Genomic DNA, 24,778 nt, shown 5'->3' on the forward strand with positions numbered 1-24,778 from the left:
CCCTCTGTCTCTGCCCCTACCCTGCTCATGCTCTGTCTCTGTCTCTCAAAAATAAATAAATGTTAAAAAAAAAAAGGTAAAGCAGTCTAGAGCATTATATAAACTGGGAACTAGGCAACACTACTTTCCTCCAATTTATTTAGCCTCTCAAATCAATTTGGGGGAAAGTGTACTTTGAGGAACAAAAAATAGTGTTGCTGCAAATACATCAGGCAACACATTCTCCCCAAAGATCTATCACATTCCAGATTACATAAAACTAAACAGAACGTCACATAAAACTTAGATGGCAAAATTCTTTCCAATCAAAAATCTTACGAATAGCTAGATGGGCAATGTGTAATATATAATTATGGTCTAGCTGGGTGAGCTTACAGTATCCATTTATGAATGAATGCATGAATGAATGAATGAATGAATGAGATAGGGCTTAAAAGACCTCCCTGGAGATTTTTAATATTGTCGTTTTTCAGCAGTTAAGTTGATGTGGTTATATAATGAATTCTAGCTAATGGTGGTATAAACTATTATGATTTAGTAGCATTATATTATCGTACTTATCCAATTATCTTTGCCCTTCTCCACTCTTGTTTATGATAGTCAAGAGGCAAAAATAATTTATAGCTCAAAAACTATAACTAAGGTTATTAGTTTATTTGTGGAGTACAGATTCCTCTGTGGAGATGGGAGCCTCTCCATTATTTTCATCGCCTTCTTTATAATAAAAATAAAAAGGGAGAAATTTTTTGTGGGCAATATATAAACATACAAATTAACACACATCTCAACCCAAATACTTAAATTGTGTTGTCTTATGCTGCATTATTTAAGAAAACATAATGCAAACTCTGCTAAGTAGGGATTTTTTTAGATGATGCAATTTAAAATATTTGTAATTTCTGGTGCCTGGGTGGCTCAGTTGGTTAAGCATCCGACTCTGGCTCAGGTCATGATCCCATGGTTTATGGGTTCAAGCCCCACATTGGGCTCTGTGCTGACAGCTCAGAGCCTGGAGCCTGCTTCAGATTCTGTGTCTCCTTCTCTCTCTACCTCTTACCCACTCATGCTTTGCCCCCCCCTTCTCTCTCATATAAACATTTTTAAAAATTTAAATAAAATATTCATAATTTCTAACAGATAGTGGGGGTTTGTTTGTTTGTTTGTTTTTTAAAGCACAAAACTCCTACACTTAATGTCATGGAGACTTTTTTTTTAAAGTTAACCCACATCAATATAACACCATATGTATTAACTTAAAGACCATTTCTCAGGAAGGTGGTAGTAATTTTCCTTTCTTACTGGCTTTTATTTGCATACATAAACAGTGAACATTACTTCTATTTTTGAAAGATTCTGTTGAGCATGAATAACACCATACTATCACAGTCTTCTCCATCTCTTTAAGTAAAACCTAGCAAAAGAGCACACTCTCATACCGCCTTCCAAAAATGAACATTGAATTCCTTTGTTAAGAAATGCTCTGTTTAATTAGTCTCTTACTTAAATGAAGAAAACCAAGGGAGAGAAAATACGAACATACAACAGCAAGGTCTGCAGGCCCTCTGGGTCCTGAATTTCTTGACAGAAGGACAGAATAACCAGGCAACGGGCAATAAAGATAGAGGCCTGGGCGCCAGCCTGGCCCACAGCCGCCTTGCCTTCTGTGTGGGCCAGAGTGAACTATTTCTCAGCTTTTCCACCAATGAAACAAGGATCACACTACCTACCCCTCCATACCCAAAACCCGAGTAATGGGAAAGGAATTTAATTAACTATAATTGATTGCAAAGTACATCAAATTCCTGCAATGAAAAATCATATAAGTCCCAATTACCACTTAGAAGAACTTGTTAACCAATTAAGGTAGGTGTGTGTGTGTGTGTGTGTGTGTGTGTGTGTGTGTGTGTGTGTTTAATCAGTTCATGAAAGACGATTAAGGAATTGAACGCCACAAAAGTATTCTTTAACAAAGGTTTTGAAAATTTCAAAATGTCTCTGGAGCAAATTCCCTTCCAGAGTGGAAATCTAAAACATGCCAAGGACGGAGCCTGGAGTGTCTCTTGGGAAGGCTTGTGGAATTTCTGAGGTGATTCTTTGAGAAGTTACTGTGAAGTAGGGTCCTGGTCACTGCTAAGCTGGGGGAGCCACCAAGTACCTTCACCTTTCATGGTCTGAGAAATATGAATTTGTGAATACATAACAGAACAGAAGAATAACAAGCAAGACCCCCAGCTCACAGGAAAGGTGAAATCAACACCAGTGTTTTATGAATTTGATCACATACGATAAATAAATTAGGAACTACCCCTCACCTACACATGGTGGGGGGGGGGAGGTAGGGAGAGGATAAATGTGAGGTGATGCCCAGCTGTGATCATAAGCTGCCACTCAGCAGCCGATGAGAGCCATTCTCCATGGAGTGACACATGTTCAGATAACGTCACCATCCCCTGGGACTCAGGAACAATGATCGCATGGTCTCAGATGCAAGAATGATACCACATTTATGAATTTAGATTAAAAAGCCCATCATTCCCTGATTTCATAGCTAGCGCCTTATGGTTTGCGTGTGTAGGAGTTTTCAATTTGGAAGGAAACTTACTTTAAAAATAAACCTTTTTCTCTTTTTACTTCAAACTTTCCTATTCATCTTTCTTTAGTTTTTTTTCCCTACTAGCTGATTGTGTAAAATTACCAAATAAAATGTTACTTTCCTTAAGTATTTTTTTAAAAAGGCCGATGAAGCAATCTGTTTGTAAGATGGCAAACTAACATTTATGGAAAGACTGTCAGCGTAGCATTGGAATTTTGATCTAAAAATATTGCCTTGGTTGTACTAACTTGAGTGGGAGGCAGCTGCTTTCTGATGAGCTATTAAGAGGTCCTATTTGATCATGAATAAAAAAAACCAAACCCAGCCCACACGCCCCACACTTTCATTCATTGCCTGGGCTCCTGAAGCAGTAGTTCAATTTCTAATGAATATTGTGAGCTCCAGTCCTTTATTTCCAACTACGGTATAGGAGTTTCTGTTGGGTATTTCACTCTCTTCAAACTTCATCTGCCCCAACCAAAGCCTCCTCATAAACTGGCCTGCTTTCTTTCCCATCCATTTCTTTGCTGCCTCCAAGGACATTATCCTATTCGAAGCCCCCTTGTCACTGGCCTTCTGCCTCTTCCCACTCCGATTCATTCTACATACCACCTGCTGCGGGACAATGCTTTCTAAAGTATTGCTTTCATCATCCTGGTCCCCTGGCTGGACTCTGATCAAAATCCCAGGTGTAGAAAGAGGCATCCTGCAGGGAGGAGTCACAACTGGGGAAATGGCCCTGGGGATTAACCCTAGATTCTTCCATTATTGCCTGCCGCAAGGACTCAGGAATAAGACCAGCTGAATGAAGCACATCAGAGGAGGGGCAGATGTCTACAAACCTGCTTGCTAATAATCCCCCATCTGAGCCTGGAGCTGATGCCAGGACAACACTGACATCTTATCCTCAAGTGACAAGGAAATGCCTATGGGGGAGATAAAGCATGATTCTAGACCCAGCCTCTGAAATCCTTTCCAACTACCTAAAATCTGACCAACCACATTCTTGGCATCACTCTATAGTCTCCTCAGTTTTCTCTTGGATTTACTTATCGTGTAGTATTGAGTTCCAGACCCAGACCTCCTTCAATCCACATAGAAAATGGATTTCGTAGGCTTGCAACCCTGTGTCCAGAAATTCAGTCTTTAGTTTAATGATACTTACACTAAGGTGTATGAAATGCAGATCTACTTATGGTGACAACCTTTCAATATTTTATCTCACTTTACTGAAGAGAACCTGTTTGTATTAATTTATAACATTTAATACTTGTGACTAATAAATCCACATTTCCAAACAAAATAAAATTCAGCAACTCTCCTCCTATTGCACAAAGGGGTTCTCCATATAACTGACTTAGTAATGGGTAAAGCTTCTGTATCTTTGCAGAATTATTTTCACACTACCTTTACAGATTACTGTGGGACATACACTTGAACCATCTTCCCAGTCATTGGAATAGATCCAAAGCGAAACATTTTATTGCAAGATTTTAAAGCAGCCCTGGCCAGGGGAGAAAATAATATCCATATAAAGCTAGCAAATACAGCAATAAAATAGCATATCTACAAGGAGAAAGGGAGCAGGAAAAGGAGGAGAGAGGAAAGTAAGGGAAGGTGGGAAAGACGTGAACAGCAGGAGGAACAGCTCTGGCTCAGAAGAAGGAAAAACTGCTCTCAAGGAGCTGAGCGTGAAGAACAGCACAGCACAGCCCAGCCCCTTGGGAACCTCATTCTCTCCCCATCACACTTTCTAAGCGGAGGGCTGGAGAGGCAAGCCTGTGCTCACTGGCTAGGCACCCTGCAAGACACAGCAATGAGTTTAATTCGGTCTTTCCATTCAAGTAACTGACGCAACAGACAAGCTGAACAATAAAGATAACAAGGCAGAATGTAAGTGTTTCTCACTAAGGAAGCTGAAGAGGTGGTTTATTGCTTCATTTAGAATTAGGGCATAAGAGTCATCAGTTCCGTGTGTGGGGGGAGGGGAGAAGTTGGAAGGTTGGTGAGTAAAAATGCAAAGTCTTCATTAGTTTAAAAATTAAATTGTGTTCTAAAAATCCAGATTAAAAGAATATATACATACATAAAACTTGTAAGTTGAAATGAATGTATGTCAAAGCCAAATAATTAAATACAAACTCCCTTTACTTACATGCCAAGATCTGAGCTCATAGCTCTGGATAAATAACAAGCTATAGTTCATTGACCTGTTTGGGTATTAATGAGCTCTTCGAATTTTTTTCAGCAATCACTTGGAAAATGGTAAGTAGAAAGTCGGTTCAACATTAACATTTCTCTGCTAGTGTAAGTCTACATTTAAGGCATAATTTTGCAAATTAAAATGTCAGGTGTATTTATTTTGAGATTATCTAGAGACATTCAATTTTGAATTTCTTGGACATTTAATATCCTTTTGTGTCCCCATATAAAACATTTATCTGTGTCAAAAAGCCCAAAGCCACTTGTAGATATACTTTTTCTTTTGCTGGCTATGTTAAGAATATCTACCTGTGGGAACTATAATAATTCCCAGCAATTTACTGTCTGGCCAAAAGTATCACATTTGCACATGATTTATTGATGAATAACTTGTGCAAGCTTAAGTAGCACTTCATCAATACATGTTTTCCTTAGCTGTTCTGGGACAGAAACAGTGCATCCCTTTCTGGCCTAATATTATATAGACTTATCCTAAATAGTTGAAAAACTCAAGATAGTTATTCAATAGTCAGGCTATTATGAGAAACTCTCATTGCCATGTTCACTGGGAGCTTATTATTAAGGATGTCATTCACTACCACACTCACTGTCTGCTCCATTAAGCCCTCAGAGAGAAAATTCTTTCTGCTCTTAGTACCAGGATCAGTTACACACATTGGCAACTGGGCCATTTTTACCTTATGATGGTAAGAGTATTTCCCTCACTGTATTAACTCACTGCATTTCCTCCCTTTTATTGGTTGCTAGAAAATGTGAAGCAAAAATTGAAGGGCCAGCTGTGCAAGTCAAGAAGATTCCATACCATATGTTGTCTACAGTAATAATGTAATAGAAATCATTATTAATGCTAACAAGTATCGAGTACTTTCTGTTAAGCACTTTACATATGTTAGATTTCACTTAATATTCATAATAATACTAAAACATGAGAACATTTCTTTTGCCATCTTGACCGATGAGAAAACTGAAGTTTAGAGAGGTTAGCCAACTCCCTCAAGGCTACTGAGTTAGTAGAACACCGACTCCATTAAACTCTTTCCAACATGGAAGACTGCTCTGTTAGTCTGCCTCCTGGTCCATCCATGCGTCTTCCCTATTGAGTCTTTATTTCCTTTGACTAAGGAAATAAAGTTAATAGAAAAGAATTCTTTGGAAAAACACCAGGGCTCTTCCAATCTCCTTCCAAAAAGGTATGTCCAAGCCACAATGTCCATCTGGCTCAAGCTACTTAAGTGTGGGGTGGCAAAGTTCTCTGATGCCATTTTTCCCCCAGAGTGACATGTGCTTTATGAAGACAGGAGAGATCATGGGAAGATCCATGGTTCAGTAAAGGATCAGGAAGGTCTCCTGAGTCTGGACGTTGGTGCTATGTGTGCTCAGTGGGGCCACTGTGTTGACTGCATGGTTTGTGTACAGACGCCTGCCAAGGGGTTGTGCACGACCATGGAGTTTGAACTCCAGCCTGTGCTCCAGATAGGGTTTCTAAATTCCCGACAGAGACATGAATATTCATGATCAGAGAATAAGAAATCAGAATTCCCTCCCAATTCTGTGGAATTCTTTTTTTTTTTTTAATTTTTTTTTTTAACGTTTATTTATTTTTGAGACAGAGACAGAGCATGAACGGGGGAGGGGCAGAGAGAGAGGGAGACACAGAATCGGAAACAGGCTCCAGGCTCTGAGCCATCAGCCCAGAGCCCGACGCAGGGCTCGAACTCACGGACCGCAAGATCGTGACCTGGCTGAAGTCGGACGCCTAACCGACTGCGCCACCCAGGCACCCCATGGAATTCTTAAAATAGTAAGTTATTCCATGTTTTTTCCCCAAATTTTACTTATATGTTTTTAGGTATTAATGACGACCATAATGGTGAAGAATTTCCATAATAATAAACAGTAAGTCACTCTTTGTGATAGAGATACTAAAAATTTCAGAGGTTTTTCTGTTAAAAAAACACCCAAACCAGGGATGCCTGGGTGGCTCAGTCAATTAAGCATCGACTCTTGGTTTCAGTTCTGGTCCGATCTCACGGTTTGTGAGATTCAGCCCCACATTGGGCTCTGTGCTTGGGATTCTCTCTCTCCCTCTTTTGCTGCCCCTCCCCCCTCTCAAAAATTAACTAAATAAACATTAAAAAAACAAAGTATATCTATTGCAGTAACATGTAAAAATGATCTCCACCTGATAGCTGATAACACTAAAAGAGGGAGACATTACCACAAATAAATGCCAAATGGAAGTCATTTTAAATATTGAAAGATGATATAAAAATATTTACTATTTATAAGTTATTATTCTTAAATTAAGTTTTAAAACAAAGCATTAACTGTCTATTCCAATAGTCTTGATTTTTGTTTCATGACAAATACACCAGACACACACAAAAAATTCTTCATTTTGCATTGCATTTTGCATTGACATTGGTCAAATGCATCTTGCATTTTGCATTGACATTGGTCAAATTGTTAGGAGGCTTTCAAAAGCATAGCCAAGGTGGGCATTAAGGTTTGCTTCACAGAAGCTCATATCCTTTTTTAATGATGAAAATTTCATCTGCTTGCCCAGATTCCAGTTTGGCCATTGAAATCTATGTTGCAATGGAGAATTAGAATACTTTTTCCCAATTTCCCAATTTCTTGACTAAGTTTTCTTGGGATTCAGGATTCAGGAAAACATAGAAATTTTTTTTCTGAGAAATGCAGGGAATTGCAGCTGGGGCCATGCTAAGAAAAGGGGCATATTTTTCTTGCAAAAAGAACTTTTTCAGCTACAATCTTGTGTCCATGCAGAAGACTTTTGTTGAATTCACAAAAATGTTCACATAAACTATCTTACCTGTCAGCTTGGAAGGACCTCAAAGGCACCAGGAAAGTATCCTTAAGTAATTTGGGAGTCACATACACACCTTTACATATGCAAAGCCACTGGCAAATGCCCTTGGTTCATCTGATCAAAGACCTAGGAAGCTAGAGGAAACTAAGACCTAAGTAAAAATGTTATTTTTACAAGTGCTTCTGAACTACAGCTTTAGACATGGCCTACCTAGACATTATCAATATCAACGATCTATTAACATTCATCTGGGTTTTGGCAAATCATTTGTCTTGCCCTGTCCCCATCCAAGTCTTAAATACATTATATAGACCATTATTATGTAACATGTTTTCACATATGTTGAGAGTAATGGAAATGGACCAATACATATTTTAAGCAACTACAATGTACCAAACACTATGCTGCATCTTTCAAATATGTATTTCCAATGCTAAAGTTATCTTACAGGATAGGTATTAATTTTATTCCATGGGTTAAGAAAAATAAGGCTCAAAACTATAACCAAAAGCCACACTGCTAAGTGACACGGCCTAAAATTTATTTGTAGTACAACTTCAAAACTCCATGCTCTTGCCACCACAACATACCACAAATTGTAAAAGGATGGCAAGTCATAATACCTGCTGGTTACTGTGGCCCAGGGGAGAGGGCTGGTACCAGGCAGCCTGGCTGCTCTGTGAGAGGTAACCTTACTATCCTCAGGGTAGTAAGACCTTCCCCTGTGCACACTTAAATAATAACAGGGATTTTTACTACCCTTATTTGAAAGAAACATACAATAAATGTGGAAGCAGAATATACCTTTTTGGGAAAGGAATTAAAATAATCATTGTAAACACAATACAAAAGGTCTGTCTTACCTTTAAATATTTCACCAGCTTCTGAATTTGCCAATATTCTGATGGCAAATCTGCATTTGCTTCCTGACGATCAAGTGGTTCTTCATCTTCCTCACTCTCTGAGGAGCTCTCGCTAACGATTTCCTCAATCTTCTCAGTACTCTTACTAAGAACAGTAACAACCACCACATAACATAAATAGATTTATGCTACAACATGGAATTGGTTATAATCGTTACTATTTCAGCAATACGAACTTAAGCAACGAGTTCTAGAAGATCTAACACCTTCTCAGTTCTTGATCTTTGTTAAGATCTAAGTGAGGAGATGAATAATTGTGTGCTGTTTTAAGAAAATAGAAATGAACAGGGAATTAGTATATGTCCTATGGCTGTGCTGTACAAAAAGATAGCCACCAGTCATAGTATTTAAATAACTTGTGGCTATTTATATGTTTATATTTATTTAAATGTCTTCATTGAATTGAAATAGAATACAATTAAAAATTTAGTTCTTCAGGGGCGCCTGGGTGACTCAGTTGGTTAAGTGTCCTTCAGCTCAGGTCCATTATCTCATGGTTTGTGAGTTCGAGCCCCACATCAGGCTCAGTGCTGACAGCTCAGAGCCTGGAGCCTGCTTTGGATTCTGTGTCTCCCTCTCTCTCTGCCCCTCCCCGGCTCGTGCTCTGTCTCTCTCTCTCAAAAAATAAACGTTAAAAAAATTAAAAAAAAATTAGTTCTTCAGTTGTAGAAGCGACATTTCAAGCACTCAACAATCACATGTGGCTGGTGACTACTATACCAGGTAGCTCAGATATAAACCATTTCTATTATCATGGGAAGTTTAATCGGGCAGTGCTGCAAATGCCTCACAGGGAGAGTGTCTCCCTTATGGAAGAAAGTACACTTTTTCCTCACTGCTCTAGAAGCTTCCAACTTAACATCAAGGTCATGGTCACCAGCTAGTTCACTCAAGCTTTCATGACCATATCTAATTCTCATTTTCTGTTTATCTCCATCCTCTCTTCCCTCCAACCCTCATGTGCTCTCTTCTATAACTGTCTTTTCTCACCTGTTTTGAAGCACAGTAGAAAGCATACTACTAGTAATTTCATAGTAGTAGTAACTTTCAAGTTTTATTAATTTTTAAGATTCTATAATTCTTTTAATTTCTCAAAGGTGTTGTGGTGCAGAGAGTTGTTCTCTGGGCCACAGTGGAATGAAATCCTGAACTGAAGCTTCTGTTCCAATTCAACAAGTCGCATGAGCTGAGTTTTAGTTTAATGTATTCTCTCGTCTAACAAATGTCCAGAAACCTAGGTTGGTTACAGAGCAAAATATGGTAGACAAGGCTGACTTAAGAACCAAGGTAAATTTAACTCAAAGGTCCCAGATATAAACATATACTAAATAAACCTATATTCTCTCGGGAATCTCTAAATGTTTTAGCTTAAAAACTCCTGGAGTTAAGAGCAGGTGATTTACCCAATCACTCTCAAATCATGTCAAAAAAAAATCAATACCCCAAAGGAAAGTTGTTCTCTTTTTCCAGTGATGAATCCTTTGACATATAACTTTATATGGCTTTCCCCATTTTATGAGATTCCCTTCCTGTCCTGTCCTGTCCCACAGCAGCTGTACATTCAGGAGGTAAAAAGAAGCAAACCTCAATGTTTCATTGAGCTATGAACTTGACGATAAGAAATACTTCCTACCACATCATTGTACCCACTTAAGCAAGAAGAGATAGAGAAGTTCTCATTTTTATCGCTGACTAATGGTTGTTGCTTGGATACACTACCCCTTTATCCTTATCTATTACTCTGGAGTTCTCGGACTCACTAAAATTTGATTTAAAATTGAAATGCTTTAGGGCAAACATCCATTTCAGGAAAGATGAAGTAGATATACCTTTTCTTATTCCTCCCACTAAGTACATAAAAAGCCTGGATATCATATGTAAAACAAACCTGAGAGAACTCTGTTTGTAGAATGGAGAAGAATGGAGAAGAAAGACTATCTAGGGACCTGGAAACCTGAGAAGCAACACAGTGAGGAGTTCCTTGGATTTCTTTTTGTCTCACATATCCCAGACAGGGTACTAGAGAAGACAGTGGTGTGGAAATACCAGTGGGCACAGAGGAAAGCACCTAAGGAGGGGGCACCTGGGTGGCTTGGTTACGCATCCGACTTCAGCTCAGGTCATGACTTCACAACTCGTGGTTTCAAGCCCCGTGTCAGGCTCTGCTCTGACAGCTCAGAGCCTGGAGCCTGCTTCGGATTCTGTGTCTCCCTCTATCTCTGTCCATCACCTGCTCATTCTCTCTCTCTCTGTCTCTCTCTCACTCTCAGAAATAAATTTAAAAACAAGCACCTAAGGAAAGCCTGCTCTTTCTCGTCAGAGGAACAGAAAAGGCATAGCTTAACACAACATAAAACTTTTAGGCAACAAATGATTTATTCTTGTCAACACCACAGAAAACACTGTGCCCTATCCCCACTTCTGCTAGCAATGGCCAAACCAAGAACTTTATCAGGCTACAGCAAAGCTCCCTAATCCCCATGCTGGGTGGTGTTAGAGAAGGTCTAAAAGGGAGTAAGGACTTCCACTGATCCCAAACCCCAATGTCAATGTAATAAAAGGCCCGTGCCTTTCACAGACAAGCTGGTATCCATAGAGGCCTAGGCAGAGCTTGAACTTCCACTACCACTCATAAATAATGAGGATCCCCTCACCTGCACCAACTCCCCCCCCCCGCCAGGTGTCAAGTGAGGGCCCACTTGAACCCTGCAATTCCTTTTCTAATCTGAGGAGGCACCACACACCTTATCCTGCCAATGTGGTATCAGAGGCCTGCTAAAACATAAGATTTAAATAAGACCTGGAAGAATTAAGAAGAATTAATCCAACAATTAAGACTCAAAAAGTCTCAAAAATTATTACAGTTTAAAAATTACTCATTCTCTTACCATGTTTCGAAATGGAATAAATTGAAAAAGACTTTTATGGAATGGGGTGGGGGGGAGTCAGAGAGAATGGAGGGAGAGAAAGAAAACCAAGAAAATAAAAATCAAAAAGAACAAACAGAAAAAAATATACATAATGACAAACTTAAGCCCTAACATAATAATGACATTAAAGGTAAATGATCTAAATATCCCTTAAAAGACAGAGTTTACTTAATGGACAAAAAAGAAAAAAAAAGGGAACCAACCAAATGCCATCTACAAGGAACTAATTTCAAATATAATGATATGTTATAGTTAGTTTGAAAGAAAAGGAAGAAAAATACACCATGCAAACAATCAAAAGAAAGCAGAAATGGCTATATAATATCAGATTAAGTAGACATCAAAAAAGGAAAACAAAACAAAACAAAACAAAACAGAGCAAAACCGACCAGGGACACAGAGGAAATTACATAAAGATGGAGTCACGGTAATTCTAAATATGTATTTCCAAGCAACAGAACTGCAAAATACATAAAGCAAAAACAGAACTAAAAGGAGAAACAGAAAAATTGCAATTATAGTTGGAGACTTCAAAACTTCTCTCTCATCAATTTATGGAACTAGACTGAAAATAAGCTAGGATATAGAAGAAATCAACAACACCAAATAAACATTATTTATTCCACATTTATGGAACACTCCACCCAACAGCAGCAGGTTACACATTCTTTTAAGCACCCAAAGAACTTATACCAAGATAACCTGACCACACAGAACCTCAACAAATTTAAAAGCACTGAAATTATACAGAGTATGATCACTAACCACAGTGGAATCAAACTAAAATATCAGTAACAGAAACAGAACAGGAGAATCTCCCAAGTGCCTGGAAACAAAATAATGCTCTTGGCTCAAAGAAGAGAGTCTCAAAGGAAATTACAACAAAACAAAACAAACAAACAAACAAACAAAACACAAAAAAACACACTGAACTGAATGAAAATGAAAATACAACATATCAAAAACTTTTGTGCACAGCTCAGAGCTAAAGCAGTGCAGAAAGCACTGCTTTATAGCGTTATAGCCCTATAAACTATATAGCACTAAATCCTTACATTAGTAAAGAGAAGTCTCAGTCAACAATATAAACTTGCATCTAAAGAAACTGGAGAAGGACCTGAGTGGTTCAGGTGATGAAGTGTCCGACTCTTGGTTTGGGCTCAGGTCATCATCTCATGGTTCGTGAGTTCAAGTCCCATGTCGGGTTCTGCACTGACAGTGCGGAGCCTGCTCGGGATCTTCTCTCTCCCTCTCTCTCTCTGCTCCTCCCTCGTCAAGCCCCATCTTTCTTTCTCTCTCAAATAAATCAAACAAACAAACAAACAAACAAACAAACAAAGAGGGTGGTGGGAGAATAGCTCATGTTAATAGACACATACCGAACTAACTGCGCTCTTCCGGGTTTAACAGGCGGCCCTGACCTTTCAGGTCTTCTTCTGTGTTTCTCCTCTTGGGGGTCTCTTAGTAAGCTTCTGTACCTAAAAACACATAAACTTTTAAAATTAATTTATGCAGATTAATTGGAAATTAAAAATAGAAATACATACAAATATTCCATCACTTTTATGCACCCAAGTGATGTTCTCCTAATACAGAAAATGGCTATGAGTTCCAGCCTCATCTGACAACTGAGATGTCCCTTCTGTCTCTCAGGCACAGCCATGTACTTTATGTAGTGGAGGAGCATGTGGTCCACTATGTCTTTCGTGAGGAACAGGTGCTAGGAACAGGCTGCCATCACTGTGGTGGCCCTGCCCTCAGTGCCTTCTACTAGCAGTGCCTACTGCCCTGGCTGAAAGCTGCCTCTTTTCTGATCTTCCACACCCAGCACTACAGCAGGGCCCGTATCGGTTTTCCAGGTATTCCCAGGTTGAGCACAGTCCTTGGCACATAGTGAGTTTTCACTAAATTGTTGTTAGGTAATTTCCTGATTGAAAAACGTAAGCACGTGGGCAATGCAGTTTTTTAAAAATTCACCTTCCAGGTAACAGAGCAGCCCATGTATTTGTCATTTTCAGACTCAAATAGTCACAAAGACCAAACGCCTCAAAATTGAGAATTAGAGGAGCAAGAGTGTCTCCTCTTTCCACAGGACTCCTTCCCTCTGCTCTCTGGGTTTGTAGGCAAAATGCAATCACCCAGTGGTCCTCAGAATCCCTGCCCAATCAGGTGACATGAAACTTGTAAGCCTATTTGCTAATTTAAAAAGTGCTCTAGGCACTTCTGACGGCTCTGATATTTACATAAGGCTGGTCCTTAATCTGTGCTCTGGTACCTATTTATAGATGGCCCAAAATGGAACTAGTTTTGTATATTTCAGACATTCAACAAACCAGTGTCTACTTTACTTAGGCTTGTTAATATTTACTAGCCTTTCTATAGTATTTACTTAAAGTTCTGTTAATGACATTATCTCTATCAAGATTTCCCTGATTAACTCCACATAATTTTAGTCATCCTAAATGCTCCTAGCACTTACTTAATCAGGTCCCTACAACTATGTTTACATTGCTCCTGAGATGTCTCCATGTGTTTTCTCATCTTTTTCATGCGCCATTTTCCCTGACTTACTGAGTGAATTGTGTTCTTCCCTTCCCTTCCCTTCCGGTGCCCACATGTAAACCCTATTCACATCAAATCCTTCTACTTGGTATATGAAGAGGAGTGGGGAGGGATCCACTTGCATTACGGAGGGAATGTAAATATCTACTCTAGTCCTTTCCTGCTATGACACAAACTTATGTGAAAAACTAGGCAAATGTGGTTACTGAGGATGTATCAGAAAACCCATCACGCAAATTTCCACATACTCTTTGAAACGAACAGTAGCCTTCCAGCTTAAACTTGGCTCTAATCTCTTGGTCATTTGACTCTTCCCAAAATTAATTTGGTTCTTCTCCAGTGTTCTCTTGCCTGAACCAGTAATAGCTTTCTGAACGGGGGCTGCTTCTTCCTTCTCAGGTGGCTCATTAGTTGGTTCTTTCTTTTCCTTTTTGTTGCTGAATCTCTTCTCCTTTATTTAAAAAAATAATAATTTTTATAATGATATCATTTCTGAATTATCTAGTGCTATCTGAAAATTAACACTGGTGGTAACTTCACTAAAGGAAGTCTCTGATGCATCTAACTTGTGTTGCTTAGTGGCACACATTGGATGAGGGCCACTTCAGGACTGAGGTCTCTAACAGAGCTAGGCTGATAGCAATGGATGTTCCTAAACTCACCCCCTGCTGTAGCACACACAGATCCAATAGCTGCATTTGACCTACTCAACTCCTCGCCACTGTCAGAAAAATGTAAACTCAAATGCTATAGTGACTGGGACACATCATGTACAAATTGCTGAAACTACAGATAAAGAGAATATCTTGCAGGGAGCCAGAGACAAAAGTCACATGACAGACAGAGGGAGAAACACAACAATTAAAAGAGACCTATCAGGGGCGCCTGGGTGGCGCAGTCGGTTGAGCGTCCAACTTCAGCCAGGTCACGATCTCGCGGTCCGTGAGTTCGAGCCCCGCGTCGGGCTCTGGGCTGATGACTCAGAGCCTGGAGCCTGTTTCCGATTCTGTGTCTCCCTCTCTCTCTGCCCCTCCCCCGTTCATGCTCTGTCTCTCTCTGTCCCAAAAATAAATAAACGTTGAAAAAAAAATTAAAAAAAAAAAAAAGGGACCTATCAGAAACAGTGCAAGCCAGAAGAAAAGAGAATGATACCTTTAAAGTCCAAAAAAAAAAAAAAATCCAAGGAACTGCCAAATCAAAATTCTAAACAGAGACAATTGGAGGGGGATTATGACTAATCCATGAAGTTGAAGATAGAACAACAGAAATTACCCAATCTGAATAACAAAGAGAAAATTGATTGGAAACAAAAATTAATAGAGCTTCAAGATTTGTGAGACCAAAACAAAAATTCCAAAATTCATGTCCTCAGAATAACAGAAAAAGAGGAGGAAGAGGGTCAGACTAAAAATGTATCCTAACATGATTTGAATTTTCCCTAAGTTAGAAAAAGACATAAATCTAAGATTCAAAAAGTTGAAAAAACGCTAAACAAACTCAAGAAAAACTCAAAGAAATCCATGCCAAGACACATAATAATCAAACTTCACAAACTAAAGACAAGGAAATTCTTAACAGCAGTTGAGAAACAATATTTTACTTATAAGAGAAAAACAATTAAAATAATAACAGATTTCTCAAAAGCAACCAGGGAAGACAGAAGGAATTCAAACAACATTTTTTTAAGCACTGAAAGTAAAGAATTGTCAGCCTGATACTATGTCCAGGGTAAATATTCTTTAGAAATGAAGGGGATGTCAAGAAGTTCTTGGGTGAAAGAAACACAAAAACAATTTGTGGATGAAGGAAAAACGAAGAGAATCTGTCATCAACAAATTTACCTTAAAAGGGTAATAAGTTTTTAAACTGAAAGACTGTGATAAAAGAAGAAAACATTGCAATATCAGAAAAGAACAATGGAAAAGAATAAAAGTGTGGGTAAATACAAAAGACTTCCATTCAGCTCTTGAGTTTTCTAAATGAAGTTTGATGGTTGAAACAAAAATATAACATTGTCTCATATAGTTATCAATGTATGCAGAAGAAATAAAGACAATTATAAATTAGAGAGGGTAAAGGGACTTAAAAGAAAATATGGTTTATTTTTTTACTAAAGTTGTATTTATTTTTTCAGTCACATCAGTGTAATAGTATTACAGCTTTTATAAGAAGTTGATGTTGAAAGAGAAATGACATATTCTCATAGAGTAAATTTGTAAAGGAAGAATATGTCGACAGCTTTTCTTTTTGTGACATACCAGGAGTTGCAAAGGATTGAGGCATATACAATTATTGTTTGAAGGAAACATGGTTTCTATATTTCACTCAAACTGCTATGATGTCAAACAATAGATAATTATTAATTATGTATGTATAATATTGTACAATACCCAGAGTAACTCCACACACACACAAAATCTATGCAAAGAGATACACTAAAAACACTGCGGATAAATCAAAATAGAATTCTAAAAAATGTTCAAGTAATCCATAGAAACTGGAAAAAGAAAACAAATGAAAAATAGAAGAACAGAAAACAAAAGTAAACTGGCAAGTGTAAGCCACAACATATCAATATTAAATGTAAATGATCTAAACACATCAGTAGATACACCAATAGAAAGTTTCACAAATTTCTTCTTAAAATGACTCAATTATGGGGCGCCTGGGTGGCTCAGTCGGTTAAGCATCCAGCTTCGGCTCAGGTCATGATCTCACGGCCCGTGAGTTTGAGCCCCGCATCAGGCTCTGTGCTGACAGCTCAGAGCCTGGAGCCCGTTTCAGATTCTGTGTCTCCCTCTCTCTTTGCTATTCCCCTGTTCATGCTCTGTCTCTCTCTGTCTCAAAAATAAATAAACATGGGGCGCCTGGGTGGCGCAGTCGGTTAAGCGTCTGACTTCAGCCAGGTCACGATCTTGCGGTCCGTGAGTTCGAGCCCCGCGTCGGGCTCTGGGCTGATGGCTCAGAGCCTGGAGCCTGTTTCCGATTCTGTGTCTCCCTCTCTCTCTGCCCCTCCCCCGTTCACGCTCTGTCTCTCTCTGTCCCAAAAATAAAATAAAACGTTGAAGGAAAAAAAAATAAAAAATAAAAAAAATAAACGTTAAAAAAAATTTTTTTTTAAATGACTCAATTATATGCTATTTAAAAGAAACATCAGGTGGTTCAGTCGGTTAAGTGTCTGACTCTTGGTTTTGGCTCGGGTCATCATCTCCTGGTTTGTGAGTTTGAGCTCCACATGGGACTCTATGCTGACTGTGTGGGGCCTGCTTGGGATTCTCTCTCTCTCCCTCTCTCTGTCCCTCCTGTGCTCTCTTTCTCTCTCAAAATAAATAAATAAAAACTTAAAAAAAAAACTCACTTCAAATATAATAATATAAATATAAGTAGCTTGAAAGTAAAAGGAGGGGAAAGATAGAACATGCAAATATTAGTCAAAAGAAAGCAGGAGTGGTATAAAATTATCAGATTAAGTAGACTTCAGAAAAAGAAAAACAACCAAGGAGAGAGAGGGAGAAAACAGCAATCTTAAATGCACATACAGAGTTGCAAATAAAAAAAAAAACAGAACTAAAAGAAAAATTAGACAAATCCCCAGTTATAGTTGAAACACTTCAAAACCTCTCTCTTGACAACTGATAGAATATCAACAAGAATATGGAAGAACTTACCACCAAAACCACATGATATAATCCACAAAGTAAAAAGAAAAGAAGAAATAATAAATACCAAAGTAGAAAAAAAATAGAGAAAAATCAATGAAACTAAAAGCTAAGTCTCTGAGGAAACTGAAAATCAATACACCTCTATCCAGACAGATCAAGAAAAAATAAAACACCAATGACCAGTATCAGGAATGACAGAGATAACAATAGCTACGTATTCTACAGACATTAAAAGATTAATAAAAGAATAACTTAAAAAAATTTGAATGCTTATTTATTTTTGAGACAGAGAGAGACAGAGCGCAAGTGGGGAAGGGGCAAAGAGAGAGGGGGAGACACAGAATCTGAAACAGGCTCCAGGCTCCAAGCTGTCAGCACAGAGCCTGACGTGGGGCTTGAACCCACGAACCGTGAGATCATGACCTGAGCCGAAGTCAGACACTTAAACGACTGAGCCACCCAGGCGCCCCAATAAAAGAATAACTTTGAACAAGTTTATGCCAATAAATTTGACAACTTAGATGAAATGGAAAAATTCCTATAAAGACAATCTACCGGGGCATGTGGCTGGCTGTTGGTAGAGCATGTGGCTCTTGATCTTGGGGCTGTGAGTTCAAGCCCTGCACTGGGGGTAGAGATTACTCAAAACAAAAATAAAACGGTTAAAATAGCAAAGGTTATGTATACTTTACACCAGTGGAAAAATTTTTTAAATAAAATAAAGACAATCTACCAAAGCTCCCTCAAAAAGAAATAGATAACCTGCATGGCCCTATGACTATTAAAGACGTTGAATCTCTTTTTAAAACACTTACCTTACATAGAACACTCCAGACCCTGATGGCTTCGGTACCAAATATTTAAGAAATAATAACAATTCTACACAAACTCTTACAGAAATTGCAGAGGAGATAAAACTTTCCAACTCATTCTATAAGGCCAGTATCACTTTGATAACCAAAACCAAAGGTATTAAAGAAAATGACACACCAACAACCTTATAAATATAGATGTGAAACTGAAAATCTTAGCAAGTTAGATCCAATCATATATAAATAGAGATACTACATCCTGAGCAAATGAGATCCAATCATATATAAATAGAGATACTACATCCTGAACAACCTACATTCCAGAAATGTAAGGTTAGTTTATTTTTTGAAAACTCATATCAATGTAATTTACTACATTGACAATAAAAAAAGAAAAAAACCCATGATTATCTCAAAAGGTAATCATTTGATAAAATCCAACATCTATTCCTAATAAAAGTTCTTAACAATTTGAAATAGAAGGGAACTTCTTCAACCTTATAAATTTAATATGTGGAAAAGCTACAGCTAACATACGGAGTAGCAACTGAAAGCTTTCCCTTTACCACTAGGAACAAAAGACCTTTTCTATATAATTCTATATTGGAGGCTCCAGCTAGGGCATTAAGGAAAGAAAAAAAGGCACTGAGATTGGAAAGGAAGAGGCAGAATGATCTTTATATACAGATCATATGATCCTCTATAGAAACTCCCCAGGATCTACAAACCAGACACTAGAACTAGTGTTTCAGAATATAAAATCAATATATAAAAACCAAGTGTATTTTGAGTGGCAACATATAATCACAAATTGAAAATTTAAAACTACCATTAACCATAGCCCTTGTGAAATAAAAACTCAATGAGTAAGTGTGAAGATCTAACTGGCTTTATTAACGGATTCATGAATCCAGCAGCATCCCATCTGGTAATTAGAGAGATGCTCCACTGAAGTAAACAAAAGAAAAGGTTTTAAAGGCTGAAAGAACATTTAAAAAAGGGACTTGACTATCAAGGAATATATTGTTTAGGCAAGGTTGCCCTCTTAAGAGGAGAAGAAGGGGTAAATCAGTAAATTTCCTGGTATTGACCAGGAAATTCCAGTTGACTGGTTGCAGGGTACATTCCTGGTTGGTTGAAATTGTAGTTATTTAGGTATAAATACTCTAATAATAGTAACACACATTTTAGGATATATAATAATATATCTGTTAGGTGGTTGAGTTGGCCTAAGTGATGCCACTTCGGGCTTGTGGTTTTCTTTTGTAACACCCCCAAAATATGAAATGCTTACAGGTAGGTTTCACAAGAGATGTGTAAGGACTATGCACTGAAAGTTACAAAATATTGCCGAGAAAAATTAAAGAAGATCTAACTAAATGGAGAGACATACTATATTCATGGACTGGAAACTTCAATATTGTTAAGACATCAGCTCTTTTGAAAGTGATCTACAGATTTATCACAATCTCAACCACAATTCTTTTAGTGTTTTTATGAAGAATTCAACAAGCTGATCCTAACATTCCAATGGACTTGCAAAAGATGTAAAATAGCCACACAAGTTTGAAAAAGAGCAACATTGGAAGATTTACACTACCTGACTTCAAGACTTACTATAAAGCTACAGTGATCAACACAGTTTAGTACTTGTATAAAAACAGACAAACAGATCAGTGGAACAAAAATACGCTCACACAAATGAACAACTGAATTTTGATAAAGATATAAAGGTAATTCAATGGAGAAAGGATGTTTTTTTTTCAACAAATGGTGCTGAAACAACTAGATATTTACATTCAAAAGAAAAAAAAGGACTTTGATCCGCACCTCATATCATGTACAAGAAGTAAATTACAAAGGCCTGAATGTAAAACCTAACATTTGAATACTTCTAGAAAGGAAACATTGGAAAAAATTTTTGTGACACTGGGTTTGGCAAAGCTTTATCAGATACAACACTATGAAGAAAAAATTAACAAGTTAAACTTCATAAAAATTGAGGACATTTGCTCTTTAGAAGCAATGGTTGGAGAATGAAATAAGCCATGGACCCGGAGGAAATATTTACAAGTCATATATCTGATAGAATATGCAAGCCAAGAATATATATAAAGATCTCTCACAACTGAGTAAGAAATCAAACAACCCAATAAAAAACCGGGCAAAAAAATCTGAATAGACACTTCATCACATATGATAGATAGATGAATGGCAAATAAGCATATGAAAGAATGCATTCAAGAAACGGAAATGAAAACTCAGGGAGATACCAGTACACGCACCTATTAGAATGTCTAAAATTAGAGGTTTGACCATACCTATTTTTTTTTTTTTTTGAGAAAAAGAGAGACAGAGACAGAGACAGAGGACACATGTGAGCCAGGGTGGGGCAGAAGGAGAGAGAGAATCTCTCTTTTTTTAGAGAGCCTGACACAGGGCTCCATCTCATGACCCTGAGAGCAACCTGAGCTGAAATCAAGACTTGGACATTTAACCAAGTGAGCCATCCAGGTGCCCGTGACCAATTATTGACGAATAAGCAGAAGAACTGGAACTCTCCATACACTGCTGGTGTGTATGTAAAATATTACAACCACTTTGGAAAGCAGTTTACAAATTGTTTAAAAAGTTAAACATGCAACTACTGTTTGATCTTGCTGTTTCATTCCCACATTTTCCAAGAGAAATGAAAGCATATGATCTGTACAGATAAGCGCCTGAAAACAAAATGTTAAAAATATGAGAGTTTAAATTGTAAAGACATGCACAACGTCTTGAAGATAAAGTATATTTACAGAAAGTGGGTGACAGAAAATAAAATCAGAGGATCTCAGAGTCCCAACAAACAACTAGTAAGTTTCAAAAAGAGAGCAAAGAGAACAGAGAAGAAGGAATGATTAAAGATGTGATATGAAAAAAGTATTTTTCTAGTTCTGAAGGACATATGTCACCATTAATGAAAAACAAACAACACCAGCACCAACCATATCATCATGAAAATTACAGAACATCAGGAATAAGAAAAGATCCTAAAGGCTTTGATAGAAGGGAAAGGCCAAAACAGGCCACATAGGAAAAACTGCCTTAAAAATTCTAAGTAAAAATTATTTTTGAACTATCGTTACAGAAACAATAACGGACAGAAAAATAAAGATATTTTCACACACTAACCCTCAATTTTTTCCCTCTAATGTGCCTGTTTTGCTTAGGAAGCTCCACCAAAATGATGGGGTACACCAACAAAAGGAAAACTAAATGGAAGGGAACTTCTTCAACACAATAAAGGCCATCTATGAAAAGCTCACAGCTAACATCACATTCAATGGCAAAAGCCTAAAAGCCTAAAAGCCTTTCCCCAATACCGGGAATAAGGCAAGGAGGTACCTTTCACTGCTTCTATTAGACACAGTCCTAAAAGGTCTAGCTATAGTAATGAGGCAAGAAAAAGAAATTACATCCAAATTGAAAAGGAAGAAGTAAAACTCTCTCTGCAGATGACATGATCATATATGTAGAAAGACCAAAAGATTTTTTTTTTTAAACTGAATTAATGGGGGCGCCTGGGTGGCTCAGTTGGTTGAGCGACCGACTTCAGCTCAGGTCATGATCTTGCAGTTTGTGAGTTCGAGCCCCGTGTAGGACCCTGTGCTGACAGCTCGGAGCCTGGAGTCTCCCCCTCTCTCTGCCCCTCCCCCTGCCCCTCCCCTGTTCATGCCCTCTCTCTCTCTCTCTCTCTCTCAATAATAAATAAACGTTAAAAAAATTTTTAAAAAACTGAATAAATGAATTCAGTAAAGTTGTAGGATTTGATTTTGAAATTCATATTCAAAAGTCAGAACTGATTTCAACCCTCAAAAATCAGTTCTAGTGGGGTATCTGGATGGCTCAGTCAGTTAAGCATCCAACTCTCGATTTTGGCTCAGGTTATGATCTCACAGTTGTGAGATCAACCCTGCATCATGCTCCACGCTGGGCATGCAGCCTGCCTAAGATTTTCTCTCTCCCTCTGCCCCTCTCCACCCTGCGCACACGCCTGCACATTCTATGAAAAAAATCAGTTTTATTTCTCTATAGTAGCAGGGAACAATCAAAAAGGAAATTAAGGAAACAATATCATTTATAATAGTATCAGGAAAGAATAAAATGCTCAGAAATAAATTTAACAAAGAAGACAAAGACTTGACCCTGAAAAACATAAAACACTGCTGAAAAAAAATTAAAGGAGATAAAAACAAATGGAAAAACACCCCGTGTCCATTGATTGGAAGAATTAATATTAAGATGACAATGCTATACAGAGCAATCTATAAATTTAATACAATCCCTTTGAAATCCCAATGCTATTTTTTTTTTTGCAGAAATGGTAAAACCAAACCTAAAATTCAGATAAAAAGTCAAGGGAGCCCAAACAGCTAAAATAGTCTTGAAAAGCAAGAACAAAGTTTGAGGACTCATTACTTCTCAATTTCAAAACTACTACAAAGATATAGTAATCAAAAGAGTGTAGGACTTGTATAAGGATAAACAAGATAGAATAGAATTGAGAATCCAAAAATAAACGCCTACATCTATGGTAAATTGATCTTCAAAAGGATACCAAGCCCATTCAGTGGGGGAAAGAACAATCTCTTCCTCAGATAATGCTAGGAATCCACACGCAAAAGAATAAAATTACATCCTTATCTTACTTACACCATATATAAAACTTTACTCAAAATGAATGAAAGACCTAAATTTAAAAGCTAAAACCATGAAATTCCTAGAAGAAAAGAGGGCCATATCTATCTTCATGACCTTGAATGTGGCAATGGTTTCCTAAGTACAATACCAAAAATACAGGCAACAAAAATGTATTCGTTGGACTTTATCAAAATTAAAAATGTTTGTGTATCAAAGGATACTGTCAAGATGAATGAAAAGATGGCCCACAGAATGGGGGAAAATATTTGCAAATATTAGATCTGATAAGGGGTTAATATCCACAATATATAATGAATTCCTACAACTCACCAACAAAACATTTTTTTAATGGACAAAGGAACTGAATAGACATTTCTTAAAAAAAAAAAAGATACACAAATGGCCAATAATCACATGAAAATATGCTCAACGTCACTCATCACTAGGGAAATGCAAATCAAAACCACAAGGAAATACCACGCTTCATAATTAGGTTGTCTACAATAAATGCACATACAAACCCACACACAGAAAATAGTAAGTATTGGTGAGAATGTGGAGAAACCAGAATCCTTGCACATTGCAGGTAAAAACATAAAATGGTTCAATCTAGGTGGAAACAGTTTGGCAGTTCCTCTAAAAGTTAAGACATAGAATTACCATATGACCCAGAAATTTCACTCCTAGGTACATACTCTCCAAAACTGAAATAGGGACTCAGATACTTGCACACCAGTATTTATAGCATTGTTCACAATAGTCAAGAAAGTGGAAACAACCCAAGTGTCCATCAACAGATGAATGAATGAATAAATTGTGGCATAATATACAAATGGAGTATTATTTGGTCATAGAAAGGAATGAAGTTCTGGCAAAGGCTACAGCATGGATGGACCTTGAAAACATTATGCTGAATGAAATAAGCCAAATACCAAAGGACAAATATTGTGTGATTCCATTTATCTGAAATATCTAGAAAAGGCAAATGTCTAGGGACAGAAAGTAGAGAGGTTACTAGGAGCTGGGGGAGGCAAAAGGGGAAGTTACTACATAAAGGGAACAGAGTTTTAGTCTGAGGTGATGAAAAAGATTTGGAAGTAGACAGTAGTAATGGTTGCACATTAGGAATGTAATTAACACCACTCAGTGATACCACTCAAGTGGTGAAAATGGCAAATTTTATGCTTTGTATAGTTATTTTATGACAATAACAACAAAGGAAAAACTGGAGTCCAGGAAAACAGGTGCTCAAACACCAGGCAATAAAAAGCCTTTGCAGGATGATGACAAAGAGAAGTTTCGGGACAAGAGTAGCAGCAGTGTAGTAAGAAAACAGTCCTCCGGAAGTGGCAGGGTCAGAAGGGAAACAATGGGCCCGATAAGTCATCTCTTGTGGGATTTGTGGAATTGACCTCTTGGGAATCAGCCTGGAGTTTAAGTGTGTTTCATTAGTATTTCTTGCATATTGTCTCTTGCCTACATCAGCTTCAATCAAGATTTTACTTCATGAAATAACTCTATTAACTGATTTCTTTGTGCAACACTATTTCAAAAACC

General features: G+C 37.8%; 1 protein-coding gene across 1 annotated transcript in view; it reads right to left on the reverse strand.

The window, feature by feature from the left end:
• The window catches only part of ODAD2 (outer dynein arm docking complex subunit 2), a 131,002-nt gene that overhangs the window by 93,168 nt on the left and 13,056 nt on the right, over nt 1-24,778 (reverse strand). Inside the window, exons 7-9 of the mRNA XM_047067293.1 lie at nt 14,313-14,515; nt 12,882-12,980; nt 8,513-8,657 (exon numbers count right to left, since the gene is read on the reverse strand). Coding sequence (XP_046923249.1) covers nt 8,513-8,657; nt 12,882-12,980; nt 14,313-14,515 — 447 coding nt within the window. The remainder of the gene's footprint in view (nt 1-8,512; nt 8,658-12,881; nt 12,981-14,312; nt 14,516-24,778) is intronic.

The sequence above is a fragment of the Lynx rufus genome, unplaced genomic scaffold, assembly GCF_022079265.1.
Source record: "Lynx rufus isolate CCGP_SWC_20201006 ecotype Redwood Valley unplaced genomic scaffold, mLynRuf1.p SCAF_7, whole genome shotgun sequence".
Classification (NCBI taxonomy): domain Eukaryota; kingdom Metazoa; phylum Chordata; class Mammalia; order Carnivora; family Felidae; genus Lynx; species Lynx rufus.